At 43.9% G+C, this 14,167-nt stretch overlaps 1 protein-coding gene across 2 annotated transcripts in view; it reads left to right on the forward strand.

Annotated features, from left to right (window-relative positions):
- The first annotated feature begins 1,032 nt into the window (after positions 1–1,032).
- NPTN (neuroplastin) overlaps positions 1,033–14,167 on the forward strand; it is a 32,571-nt gene continuing 19,436 nt past the window's right edge. The window contains exons 1-3 of one of the 2 annotated variants that reach the window (XM_030497140.1): positions 1,033–1,624; positions 6,972–7,140; positions 11,584–11,678. In XM_030497140.1, the coding sequence (XP_030353000.1) occupies positions 1,165–1,624; positions 6,972–7,140; positions 11,584–11,678 (724 nt within the window). In that variant the 5' untranslated portion in view covers positions 1,033–1,164. The remainder of the gene's footprint in view (positions 1,625–6,971; positions 7,141–11,583; positions 11,679–14,167) is intronic. The other variant, XM_030497139.1, reaches the window with a different exon arrangement.

Genomic DNA, 14,167 nt, shown 5'->3' on the forward strand with positions numbered 1-14,167 from the left:
TCTTTAGAGATCCACCTATGGTGCAAACTTCCCGTGTAGTTGTCAATGTGCAATTGTTTCACTGTTTCACGAGTGTGGCCATTCAATGGGGAGGGGAATGCTATTTAATGAGTGCACAGCAGAAATCTTACCAAGGCTTTAAATCCACCTTTCTGTGTTCTAATATCCGTTGAACTGCCTTTCAATCCTCTCCCTGAAAGCAAGCCATGAATTTGAGGAGAGGGATAACACAATCTGAGGTTTATCAGCTGTGTGGCGCTCTAAGCCTGCTTGCTGAAGGGAGCACAGCAGTATAGGACAGGTTTGGTGCATAATCTGTCTGGCCAGCTGTATTCTAATCCTGTAGTTTCAGGCTGGGCCTGCTGGGTCCCCTAGCTTTAAAGCTAGGCAACACTGTTTCCAGTAGATACCTTGGAAAATAGGATTGAAGGACAATTCAGGATGTCTGTGCACACAGCTCCGAAGCTGGTAAGTATTGAAGGATTCCATGCCATAATAAGGATATTTTGGCCTGATCATGAACGTCAGCTCAGCATGTTGTTTCAGAAGGCAAAAGTCATGTGCTCTGTCAAAGTACCTTTGATGCTGTTGGTTTCCCAGCTGTCAAAAGGGTGTTTTGGCCCGTGTGTGTATATAGCACTTTACTTTAGCAGGTTGTGACTCTTCTGGAGCTGTGGTGATCCAGCTACTTCAGGAAATAGGTCACTTGGATATTGGGGAATTCTCTCCCTTGGAAGTCCAAAATATATGGAAGGAAAGGTCAAAGTAGGGTTCACAATCGTGAGCTGTGCAGGGCAGAAGGTTAAAGTTTTACCCTTTCCCCTCCCTCTAGATAGGTCATAGGAAGCAAGAAATCCCTTCAGAGAAAAGCCATCTGGCCATGAACGCTCAACACTTCCCAATTACAAAGTCCACACAACGGAAAGGGGCTTGAAAAAGCCCATCAGTCTGCTCTAGGGCTTGGAGTTACCTCCGAGCTGGTGTGTGTTGCAAGCACAACTGCCACAGATGGATCCCCCAGAGTGGCTGGAGAAGCACCTCTTGCCATGAATCTATGCTCCACATGGGAGTGTGCTGCTCCCAGTGGGAGTGAGCTGTTCCAGGCTACCTCCATCCACCAGTGCCCAGTGCTGTGCTTTTTCTATGCAAGTTGTGTTATTGTAGATGCTAATGTCTTCTCTAACTGTTTGTTTTCTGTACCTCATAGCTTTGTTCTTTATAAGCTCTTTTGTTTTCTGCCACTCCGTCACTGCGTTTCTGCTGCCCCTCCCTCTAGCTGGGTTTGTCAAGTCGCCCATGTCAGAAACTAAACTCGCGGGGGACGCCTTTGAACTGTACTGTGATGTGGTTGGGAATCCCACTCCAGAGATCCAGTGGTGGTATGCTGAAGTCAACCGGGCTGAGTCTTTCAAACAGCTGTGGGATGGTGCTCGGAAGCGCCGTGTCACCATTAACACTGCCTACGGGGCGAATGGGGTGAGTGTGCTGAGGATAACCCGCCTTACCTTGGAAGACTCTGGGACTTACGAGTGCAGGGCCAGCAACGATCCCAGGAGGAATGACTTGAGGCAAAATCCCTCCATAACGTGGATTCGAGCCCAGGCTACTATAAGCGTCCTTCAGAGTGAGTCCGGCACCCTACAGTAGTGGCACTGTAGTGCCTAGAGGCAGTCTAGTGACCCTCACCCTCCTGTTACCCCCATCCAACCCTCTGCTCCCTTGTGCTGTTGTTCTGAACCCAAGACTGCTCCTCCACCTGTAGTGCTGCCGTTGTCTGCCCTCTGTGTCTTTTCTCCTTACGATCAAAGGACTTGGGAAAAATCTGTGGATTAGTTTTAGAGCTTCTGTGTGAAAACAAGCCCAGTGTTGAATCTGTGTTTCTTCCCTCCCCCCTTTAGTGTTGTAGTAGGTTTCTAGTCACCCTAATGCTGGCTTCTCCATGAGTGCCTTCATATTTGATTTGTGTTCTTCCCAGGTCTAACCATTTCATTTTTCTTTCTTCTGTTCTCTTGGAATTTCTCTGAATGCCTTCTCACGTGGTGTTGGTTGCATATATGCTGCTGTACAAATTCTTCCCTTTCAGTTACATGTAACCTTTAATGGTGAGATTTTTCCATGAAGCCGTGGTGTTTCTTCTGCTTTCTGAGTAGCAGCATGTTCCTGATGGTTTCTCTGATGCAGCAGCACTGAACTGATGCAGCTATTTTTAATCCAGCCTATGAAAGGAAGAGGGGGGGGGAATATCCCATCCTCCCGCCCCCCCGCAGTGTTGCACTAATAACACTTAGCTAATGACTTTCGTCTGAGAAGGCAACTTTGGGCAGCAGCAAAAGCTTTCAAAAGTAGAGAATATGGTTGACCCAGAATTGCTTTTTTTGTTCTTTATTGTTACAAGACTTTTCTGCATTCAGCTCGCTTTTAAAGCAGTCTCAGGTGAGCTTGGACATTTATATTGTAAAGGTAGTAAAGAAGAACCCTGTTTCATTTTGTGTAAGGTGTAAAACTCTAGCATTTGCTAACAAGAGGAAGCAAATGTCTAATGAGTTATAGGTAGAGTGAATTAAATGTGCAACATGAGCATGGGGGTACAGGAGAACTTGCTTTCTCTGTGATTTCTCAGTGTCCTCAGGTGGCAGAGGGGAGTGTAGGCTATATTTTGTTCTTGTGCTCTGTGCCTAAATAAACCTTTTCTTTGAGTACCACTTTGAGGTTTGTCTGGGCACAAAGATGTCAAACTCTGTAATTATGTCTCAGTTAAGTTTTGGAATACCTTTAAATATCAACCTAAAACTTCTTAAAGTGTGATGCTGCGGTCAGTGCTGCTGGATCAGAGACCTTCCCTCTGGGAAATGGAAATAACATGGATATATGTGGAAAAATTGAGAGGAAACCCAATGATGTGGACTGACTTGTGGATTTAAGTGGCATTGGGTCATTCAGCTCAAACCCTCTCAGCTTTCAGTCCTACTGCTTGTTTCCTCCTTTGCCCTTTGAGGTCTCAAAGGACTTGGATGTGTGGATTACTTGCATGACCTACGACAGCAAGAGCTATGTAGTTGTAGGAAATGATATGACCTTAAGACAAAGCTAAAAGATTTGTCTTCTAGGAAGTATTGTCTCCTGGACATCCCCTCTGCCCCTGTAAGACCTTTAGTTCTTCTGGGGTGTGACAAGTCTGGTGTCCTGTGCTCCTCTCTTTGTGACCAGTCAGTGTTAGTAACCTACCGAGGGAGAAAATCCTTTTCATATGAAAAGTCACCATTTGGGACTGAATTACTGTGAAGATGTCTCCATATGGAAAGTGGGTTTTTCCTCTCTCAGGCCATTGATGCTAACCTGCTCCAGGGATTGAAGTTTAACCTTTCATTTACTCCCCAGTTAATATCGTCTTGTTGCATCTGATGCTAATTCTGAAGTGTGTGTCGTGACTTCATTGCCAAGTGCCTTGTGCCCAGGGTAATTCTGCTGCTTTGTGTTTTACTTTTGTATTTGAACCAAATACTTTAATGCTTTAACTCTGTAACACTGTGTATGAGAGGTCTGATCAGCTGCTGCTTGGGAAACAGACCACCTGGACATCAAACTCCTGCAACACCATGCTGAAAATGGAGATAAGAGGAGGGAAAACAGGTTTCCAAGCTGTCCCTGGAAGGTGCAGACCATCTTATCTGAAGCTGCCCAAAATGTCCCAGCTGCTCTATTGTGTGTGTGAACACAATTTGTCATCGAAATGGGAATTTCTGATTAAACATGTTGGAGTTTCCAGCTAACAGTGGCCAATTTGCTGCTGACTTCACATGACATCGCTGAAAGGGAATGTCAGATGTCTCAAAAAAGCACTATCCTTTCAATAGCAGCTTGTCTCAAATACCAGCATTTGCATGCAGAGAGGTCAAGTGCGACTTGATTTTTAAGTCAGCTCCAAGAACAAGCATCTCGCTTCTATCTCATTCCTCATTTGGATGAAGAATTTCACTTACTGATGGTTGTTTTGATTTGGGTTTTTTGACTTTAAAACCTCACGTAAAATGAGCAGTTTGAGTGATCTGTGAAAGAGACTCTTCAGCATTTTGCTGTTTCAAGTGGACGTCCTTCTTTGGATGTCGCTGGCCCAATAGTATTCCATTTGCAATTTGTCTCCTAGAATTAAATGAGACTACAACTACCTGATGGCTTATTTTTTTAAATAAATCAAAATAACAGAAATTCAGGTAAAAGATGGAAATGAGATTGCAGTTGCCTTATATTTGCTTAACCTAAAAGTTAAAAAGCTGCAAGTCAGACACACAAGGCCCCAGCAAATTCCAGCACAGCAAGCTTGAGAGCACTACATGTTGTCTGGGCATTGCAGCTTAGCAGAGACGTAGGTAAGAGTTGGAGATCCAGGCAGGGGTTTCTGTGTGTTCTTTTTTGTTTTATAGGGGTTTTTGGTTTGTTTGGGTTTTTTTGTATGTTCATACATACATGTTCATACATACATGTCCCCTGTAGGGACAGGCCAAGGGGAATGGCTTTAACCTGCCAGAGGGGAGATTGAGATGAGCTCTTAGGCAGAAGCTCTTCCCTGTGAGGGTGCTGAGGCGCTGGCACAGACTTTTCCCAGAGAAGCTGTGGCTGCCCCATCCCTGGCAGTGTTCAAGGCCAGGTTGGACACAGGGGCTTGGAGCAACCTGCTCTAGTGGAAGGTGTCCCTGCCCGTGGCAGGGGGTTGGAACTGGGTGAGCTGTAAGGTCCCTTCCAGCACAAACCAGGCTGGGATTCTGCTTCCTCACTGTTGAGGCCAAAGAGTCCACTGTCAACAGAACATGAAAGCAGATTGCCACTGTCAAAACCCTTCTGGATTAAGTCTTTAACTTTCCAGTTTATGTAGGGACTAGGTCCAGATTTTCTTAGTGCCTTTTTCCTGGTTCTAGCATTTGTGCAATGCTTTCTGATGGCATGTGTGCTTCCTGTTTCCAGGATCACTGCAGGCTGATCACTGCTTCAGGTTGTGTCTCAGCCCAGCACAGACAGCATCGGCATCTGTTCCAACAGCACTTGCTGGATGTGCTGCTGTCCTACCAGGGACCTCCTACTAAAAAGAAACCACAGCACTCATTTTGCAGGCTACAGGCTTGAAGACCCTGCCTTGAGCATCCAAGAGAAAACATTTATTTTGTACCCCATAGGACCCAAGTATGGGAAAAATGAAGGAGAAACACAGTTGAAAATACATGACAATAGCAAAGTGTCAAAACCCCTCCAGTGATCCAGTGCCTGACAGTTTTTCTGCACTGAAATGATAGTCCTAGTTTTAAACAGATATGAAGAGAAGCTGTGTAGCTGAAGAAAGGGGGAAAAGATATACAGAACTGGAATGCCTATGTCAGGTTATTAGTTGGTGGATGTTTTTTCTCCCTGCCTCCCTGGGCAATAATCTAGTACTGGACTATTGGCTGGATGAATGTTTTATGTTGAAAAATGCCATAGTGGTATTTTCCACTTCCCCTCATTCTGTTTCATAACTGGTGTTCCAAGCACTTTGCAGATGACTATCCAAAAGGCTGCATGGCTGTGACTAAATTTATATCCCAAATATGTTACCACAAGGCATAACTAAATGTCCGGGATTAAAAAGCCCTTTGCTGACTTGCAGAGTGATGAAGAGGTTCATTCCTGACCAACTTCCTCACCCAACCAGCACCATGGGTGCGTGGTGGGTGAAATGAGCAGCAGGCAACAGCTACCTCTTTGGAATTCATTTCACCCTTGGAAGTAAGGAATGCATCAAAGGAGAGGACACACAGCAGCATTGCCATGGTAGAGGCTGCTGTAGCAGTGGCCTTTAGATCAAGCTGAAACTATAGCTGCTGCTAAATCCAGATATTTATGGAAGGCTGATAGCAAGATGTCCTAAATTTCCTTTGAGCTCTGTCATCCTGTGTTAGATTTTTGGGATTTACGGAAAACTTGACATGAGACCTTCAATAAAAAGGTCTTTTTTTTTTCCAAGTTTGGGAAGAAACTTGTCTCTGACTATCCTAAAAACTCATCAGCCTTATTTGTTAGAGGGTAATAGCCATCTACACAATCTTAAGAGAATGTGGTTATCAAATAAATGTAAGGACAGTGCCCTCATGCCAGTATTATTACTTTTGAAAGACTTTCCCCTAAACAAGGTGAATTTGATGTTCCCAGGTAAGGCTGTAATGTGACACAGCCTGGCTTCAGTGCCTGTTGCAGCCGGCACAGTGTGTAATGCCTGTGGCCTGCTTGTGCAACAAGGCTCGCATTTCCTTCATGTTCTTCATAAATGCTTAAGGTTACTTTAGACATGAAATGGTTCCAGAGTCTGATTTTAACATGGTGTATATTCTTACTTCTTATTTTTAAGGGCTGCTTTCAGCCATTCTTCATCAGACTCGTGCCTTATTCACACTCAGATTTCAGACATCAGCAAAGTTGGGCCATTTGAAATATCTTGTGTTCACAGGATATTTTCCTTACGTAGACATGAGCCTTTTTGCAGGGGGCAGTCCAGAAATATTATTCAGAAGACTCTTTAACTTCTCTATAGAAAACGGGTTTATTTTTAAACCTCAAAGTAGAGGAACCAAGTTACAGCCAGAAGGAATTTGCTTTCTGAAGGCCTGGCTTGTCTCTTATGTGTGGTTACAGGACATGTGTTTCTCCATGTTACAGTCAGTAGTGTTGAAATAAAACATTGATTAATGGTGTTACACAGGAATCTGTAGCGATGTTGAATATTAAACAATCTAAATAATTCTCTTTTTCCCATATAGGAGTGCTGATCCATAAGGTGTTGCCTTCACTAAGTTCTATTGTGACTTTCTTGCTGTTTCCCAAATTAGTGCACTTGCATTCCTTGTGTAGTCTTTTTCCCTTCCTGATTTCCCCCTTTTGGATTTTAGACTAGTGTGGCATGGTTGCCAGGGAGGATTTGTGGCTATTTAACGTGTCCTTTGTTTCAGAGCCCAGGATCAATGCCAGCGAGGATGTAGTCATTCATCTGTACGGGCCGGCTGTCACATTGCAGTGTAACCTCACCACAAGTCCCAGCCCCCTTTCTGCCAGTTACTGGGTGAAGAATGGAGAAGAGATTCCTGGCACTAGAAAACCTTCAAACACTACAGAATACAAGTAAGTCCTTTCAGAATCATCTTCATGGGAGAATGATAAACCTGTTCCAAAGGAACACACATTGGGATTCCAGGGTTCCTGGTTCAGCTTCGTAGTGGTCAGATGAATGGAGCTGATCTGCACTAGAGGTTCCACAGAGTATGAATAGTGTTAAAGCAAGGATTCTGGGAAGTTTGTTGACTCCAGGGTATGTCTAACATAAAGGTGGATCTGCAGCTGTGCATCTTCATCACAGAGGGAATTCCAGCACACAAATCACTGCTGAATTCAGCTGGTTTAGTCATTTTCTGGCCCAGGGAGATGAACTCGGTGTTCTCAGAGTTGTTAGTGATGAGTTGTCAGGTCACTGCTATGAAATGATACCAAATCTTGATTAAACGTTGCAGCTGTATCGCTCATGCTTCTTATTTGTCAGTACCCCACGTTTTCAGCTTTAATCTGTTCCACATGCCCATATTCTGGCTTTGTCTCTACCTTCCATTTAAGGGTGTGAAGGAGAACAGAATATGTGCAACCATATCTTCTGTTTCACTGTAGAATCATAGTATCACAGACTGGTTTGAGTTGGAAGGGACCTTAAAGCTGATCCAGTTCCAACCCTCTGCCATGGGCAGGGACACCTTCCACTAGAGCAGGTTGCTCCAAGCCCCTGTGTCCAACCTGGCCTTGAACACTGCCAGGGAAGGGGCAGAAATCCTTCGAGGGTTTCTGTATTCCTGCAGTGGGGCTATCTTGCCATGGAGTTGATGAGAGCATGTGAAGCTTGCTCTCATCTTGAAGTGGTGCCATCAGAGATCTGTTTTGTGTGTGCAATTTTCTTGCTTTCTTATTTTGTCCTTCCATTTCCTTCACTCAATGCCAGCAGGATAGCAAATCCAGCTGTGTGTGCAGTGTCAAGCAAAGATGAAGAGCACTTAAGGAATGTTTTAACCACTGGTGGTAACTCATTCTTTGGAGACATTAGACCCGTTCTGACCCTCCTACTCAGCTCTTAGCGCCAGGACGAGGTGCTTATGTCCGGTCAGGGCCCACTATGTTATATATAGTGCTTGTTGTTTACTGTTCCTTGGCTGTACAGTGAAGCAAGGAAACATGCCTACGCACTCAGTGAGCTTTTTTCCATCTCTAGCGGAGTACTGTGGGCTCTTCACCACACTGATGTTGCTTCCTGGTACAGGATGAAGAAATATTCCAGGTTTTCCTTGCCTTAGCAAAGCATTCTTGCCTCCACAGGATTATGGAAGTGAGGTTTGATTCTGATAAAGCTGTGTTGAAGTTTTTACCTTTTACTTCCACTTCAGCTCACTCTGTGTTATCTGTTCAGTTTTGCAGTTAAAAAAGTCTCATTTAGTTCCGTAATTCCATCTTGTTACTTCCTGCATCCAATGTTTAACGCTGGGGCTGAGTTTTAAAGGCTCTGCTTTCTTATCTAGCAATTAACTTGATGAGTAGCTTTGTCCAAAGCACGAGTTTGAGTGCTACAAGAGGAGTTTTGCATGAAGGGTACTGAAAATTGCATGTTGTTATTCAGGGAACTAAGTATCAGTCTGACTTCTCTACAATCTGTTCCAAGCCAGAGTGGATTTTCCTTCCAAATTCCTCTGTAAAGGAAGAACTAGACTTGGTTTCAGTTTTCACTTCCTGGAGAAGAAAGCAGCAAGATGGGCAGACCATAAAGTCCCTTTGTTCCCAGTGAGTGAAGGGGTTGCTGGACCACACTGCAATCACAGGCACAGCCTGAGGAATGAGTAGATCTGTGTTTGCAAAGTAAAGCTTGAATTCCTGATCATTTTTAAGCTGCTTTGCTGCATTTTGTGGGTTCAGGCTTTCTGTGGCATTTTGTTGTTGCAGATGATCACACTGTGTTTGATCTGTTTGTTAAATTCTAGTTTGATTTAGTTACTCTTTAAATCTAGCAATGCCAAATCCTGCCTAGGAGGATCCATGCAAGCAATGGCAGCATAGTTGTGGTTAAAAGATGAGATTTAACACCAGCATTGGTTAATCTTTTGTATTCTCTTAATTTTCCTTTACAAAGTTTCAGGTTCTTGGCTTTTCAGTTGTTAACATGTGTTGGTTGGCTGTAAAATGTTGTTAGTACTTGAAGGTCAGTGTTGTTTGACATCCAGAAAGCTTCAGAATTTATAGGTTCAGCTACTTACCTTAAAACCCCTGCTTCAGACAACAATAGAAATGGCATACAGTGTTCTTAGTTCTTCATTCCATCTTGATGGAGCTGCTTTTGCTGGATAGCAGCTAAAATCAGGATGCTCAGAGTTAAATCTGGGAGTTTAGTTCACCATTTTAATGTCAAATGGGCAAGAATTACTTGCAGTGTATTCTGCAAGCAGAAGGTGCGTGGAAGTGGTTATGGCCATCCTGTGCTTTCATTGTAGACCTGTCCCTTGTCTACACTCATAGTTTGGAGGAGAAAAGTAGTGAGTTCTTTGCAAACTTCTCATCAGTTAATTCAGACTTACTGAGCTAAACCAATAAAATCCTTGGGGTTTATTTGTATTTCTTGTTTTGCATCTGCCGAGAAGCCTCCATCTACAAAAAGCCAGGCTCTTCCTAAACCCACAGGTCTGAAGGAAGCTGTTGCTAAACAGACTTGTTTCAGGTGCTTGTCTGTCTTTGAAAGTTGGCAGCTGGATCAGTTTTCACTTGCTTTAATGATTCATGGTAATAATACTCGAGTACTGGCTCTTGTAGTTTCACACTGTAAGAGAAGCAGTCTGTGTAGAACTGAAAGCATACAGAATCTTTCCCCCCTGCCCCTGCTTTGAAGTGTTGACTATAATGGATAAGAAAAAGCAGTGGTCAGAGTATGATAATTATTAAGGTCCTAAATGCAATTACAGAAGGCCAGGTATTTTCTGCTTACCCACACTATTGCAGATCCTTAAAAGATTATCTGAAATAGCAGCCTTCCAGTGTCTGAAGGGGACTACAAGGATGCTGGAGAGGGACTCTTCATCAGGGACTGGAGTGATAGGACCAAGGAGTGATGGGTTCAAACAGAAACAGGGGAAGTTCAGGTTGGATGTAAGGGAGAAGTTCTTTACTGTGAGGGTGCTGAGGTGCTGGCACAGGGTGCCCAGAGAAGTGGTAAATGCTCCACCCCTGGCAGTGTTCAAGGCCAGGCTGGACCGACTCTTGGGCGACATGGTCTAGGATGAGGCGTCCCTGCCCATGGAGCTGGATGATCTTAAGGTCCTTTCCAACCCTAACTATTCTATGATTCTATGTATTAACTTCCTAACCAACTTCAGGCTTTCAGCAGCAACTCTGGAAAGTAAGCGCTGTAACCAGTGAAGGCTTGAGTCCAAGGACTGTGTTTAACTGAGCAGCTTTTTACATGTGTCTAAGCAGTTTCCATGTATAAGGAAATAAACTAATTATTTCCTTACAGTGCTCTCTGCAGGGTTGCTCTTCATCTGCATGCTATTTACTTCATGTGTTTTAAAATAAATAATAATAAAAAAGTAGAGTCAAGAAGCCTTTCAGTAGAGGGAGGGAGGGATGAGGAGAACCCTGTGGAGATATAAATTCTGCATCACATCATCATATGCTTCTCTAGTGTAAGATGCCTTTTGTAGGTCAATATCTGAAGAACATATGCATAAAGCTTTTAAGTATCCACAAGCTTTCTGGAAGACAACAAAAGCTGGTGAACTTGAAGGTAGCACCATCTCGAGTGTAAATTCATCTGAATTTTTTGGGTGGTTGGCATTTGTTGTAGCTCAGATCTAACTCTGGCTGGTTTGCATCTGGTTTGCCTTCAGCTGGTTGTTCCTGCATCAGTCTCGCCTTAATTCTCAGGGGCAGATTCCTGTGTGGTGTCTTCCTTCAGGAGTTGACCAGCTTTTGCAATTTTTCCACATCCAGTTTGAATTAGAGAAAACTATTAATGGAGCAGTCTCATACCTGCTCTGGAAGAAGGAAAACAGCTTTGGAGAGGAGTGTCAGCCTTGATTGCATTTGTAGTCTGTTGTTTCCAATTGGCTGTGCTATACTACTGATGTGTACTACTATATGTCTCCATACTCAGTGGAGGTTGTACCTTCAAATCATGTTTCTCACCCAGTGGGACGCAATGCCTGCCTAGTAGGCTACTGACTTGAGGATGACTTGCATCAGACTAACTGCAGTGTGTAGTTAACTGATGTTGGGCTCCTTCTTTGCTTTTAAACTAAATGCAGCTTTTCCAGCTAAATTGCTACTGACTTCCCAGACTAGAGCTCACCCTTTTTTTTTTGGCTAGCACCAGCCTTTATTTCAAGTAGGTACATCTGTACAACGTATCTTGAATTAACAAGCAATAGCTGTGAAATTCAGTGCAAAGGTTAAAGTGTGTGGGGAAGAAATAAGCCCCTAGCCTGCTTGGTTTTGGTTGCTAACACAGTATTTAACACAGCTCCTGTGTTCTCTCCCTGTCTGCAGGATTTTGAAGCCCAGAGCAGAAGAGTCAGGGGAATACTTGTGCGTGTTTGTGTTTTCAAACTCTCCTATAGCCAACGCCACTATAGAAGTGAGAGGTACTTTTTTGTTTGGTTCTTTTTTGTGTGTTTTTTATTTCCTCTCCCTGCAAGTGAAATGCGTTTACTGCCTCTGCTCTTTGCTGCATGTCTGTAACTCGAGGCCTCTCCTAATGATACAGTGCCTGTGTCCAATCCTTGCTTATGATTTGAAGGGAAAGTCATAGGGGAGAGATCTCACAGATATGGGAGCATGGCCATTGCATTTGTGGCCCACACAGGAGATACTAAAACACCTCCTAGCACACGCCTCTATGCTCTTTTGGTAAATCTGGCTATCACAGGAGGGCAAGCCTGGCCAGCAGGATCAAGATTGCTATAGAATATGTGTGTGCTCCTGCAAAGGCTGTTGTTTCCTTCCTGTCTCACAGTAACTGAGGCCATTTGAATGTATTCAATGTACTTTGAATTTGTCCTGAAAAGGGGGGGAAAAGGGAACCATCATCTCCTGTGTGGCAGCTTGGAACTGGTTTTGCCTGCAGAAGCTATTTCAGTTTCTGGAAGGCCTGGGTTCTGGTTAAGACAGATGCCCTGTGCCAGATGAGGGTTTTCTACTTTCATGCACCATATTTTTTGTTGGGTTTTTTTTTCCCTGTCTTGTGCATGTTAGTACTTTCCTGACATCTTTAGGAACCTAAAATCATGGATAGAAACTGCAGAATGTGAAAGGTTTGCACTGAGTTTTGCTGTAGTTGTTGAATGAAAGAGCAGGGTTTCTGTTAGATGTACAACATAGAGGTAATACGGAGGTGGTGGAGTTTTATACAGTGTTAAACTCCTGCCACAATGCAGTTGAATAACTGTGAAAATCACTGCAGGAGCCTTGGTTTGCCCCTTATGTGCTGCAGTAAGTTGGAATTGATGCATTAATGTAGCTTTGTTAACCAAAGGCAGATGAGTTTACCCAAAACCATGTTTGAAGTCTCACAACCAGCCTATATGTGCCTGGGACTATACTGATTCTTGCTTTATGAAGGGGTACTTACTGTAAACTTGTCTAAAAGTAAGCTAGCATTCCTTACCATCCTCCTTAAAGCCCTAGTTCAATGTGAGCTTCCCCTGCTGCTGTTTGAAAATAGCAAGGGGGAAGGAGGCTGCTTCACACTGTGTCTCAGCACCCCTGCACAGTGACGCAGCCTAGCCTGATCTGTGTTGTGATCCTTGCTGTTGAAATCAGGACCACAGATCTGTAGCAAAAGCTGACCTCTTTCCCAGGAATTTCTGGTGCATGGTCGGGCTCCTGCATCCAAAGGGAGGAAGTGGGAGTAATTCAGCAGGCTGTGTGAAATGACAAATGGGCAGCATTATTCTGAATGCCATCTTTCCTCTCCAGAGAACAGCGGGTTTGAACCATGCAGACATAAATATTGCCATGTGAATAAGCATTCTGACTGATACTGTACCAAGAAAAGCTTGCTGATTTGCTGTGTTGATTTTAAGTTGTTCTTCCAATGATCTTGCATGGAACAACCTGTCAAAATGTAGCGGTGAAGCAAATCTGATGCAGAAGCTGCTTCTGCAAGGACAAAGGAGATCTAAAATCCATGCTCATGGTCGTTCTCATGCACTGCAAGTTCCTGTTGGCCCAGCTAAGAGGTGTGTGACATGTGGACACATGAGAAATGGATTTAGTGGTGATGAACAATCTGACTGCCCCACTAAAAACCCTTATTGCCTTGCTTGCAGCAAGCTGAATTCAAACTTGCATTGCACTTCTGGTGAGCTCGTCTGCTGGGTGCTCAAGGTACATAAGTGTAGGTTGGGTTTTCTTTCCTCTTTGGGGATATTTGTTTGCATTCTGCTCCTACACCCTCATTGCTAAATCTTCTCATATTATCTTAATGAAGATCTTAAGTCCTTTCTGTTTTCTCAAGGCTGCTTTGGGCAACAAACCTCTTCTAGAGATTGAACTTTGGTACTAGGCTGAGTAAGACCTTTTTACAGCTTTGTATAACCTCCCAAAAGACCTTTTGGAAACGTTTGGCTTGGGGCTTCTCTGCTGTCAGAGGCAGGGACACAGAACTTGGCAGAGAGGTTTACAGGGACACAGGATTTAATGTTGTAAAAAGAAAAGCCCATAGATCTGACTGGAGTACTGCCACAAAGGGCAGAGGGAGACGAGTAACTAATCCTACTAACAACTTCTCACAGGTTATTTATACATGAATACAGGATAAGTAACCATCAAGTAAAAGGTAACGACTCCAGCACTGCTCTGGGGCAGTTTTACACCTGCATCTTGCTCAGCAGTCACACTTCCAGGGCTCGGTGACCCTGTTCTCCAGCTCCTCCTCACAGCATCCCAGAGTAGCTGATGAGCCTTAAACTCCTCCTTGACAGAGAGAAGTACCAGGGCTTGTCTAGGGTGGGAAGTACCTTGTCCAGTCTTCTGCAAAGCAAATTGCAACAAGTGTATACTTCGAAACTGAACAGCCACTTTCCTCCCCAACTTCTGATATTTGGAAACATATGTGGTAATAAATTGGGAC

The sequence above is a fragment of the Strigops habroptila genome, chromosome 9 (assembly GCF_004027225.2).
Source record: "Strigops habroptila isolate Jane chromosome 9, bStrHab1.2.pri, whole genome shotgun sequence".
NCBI classification, from domain to species: Eukaryota; Metazoa; Chordata; class Aves; order Psittaciformes; family Psittacidae; genus Strigops; species Strigops habroptila.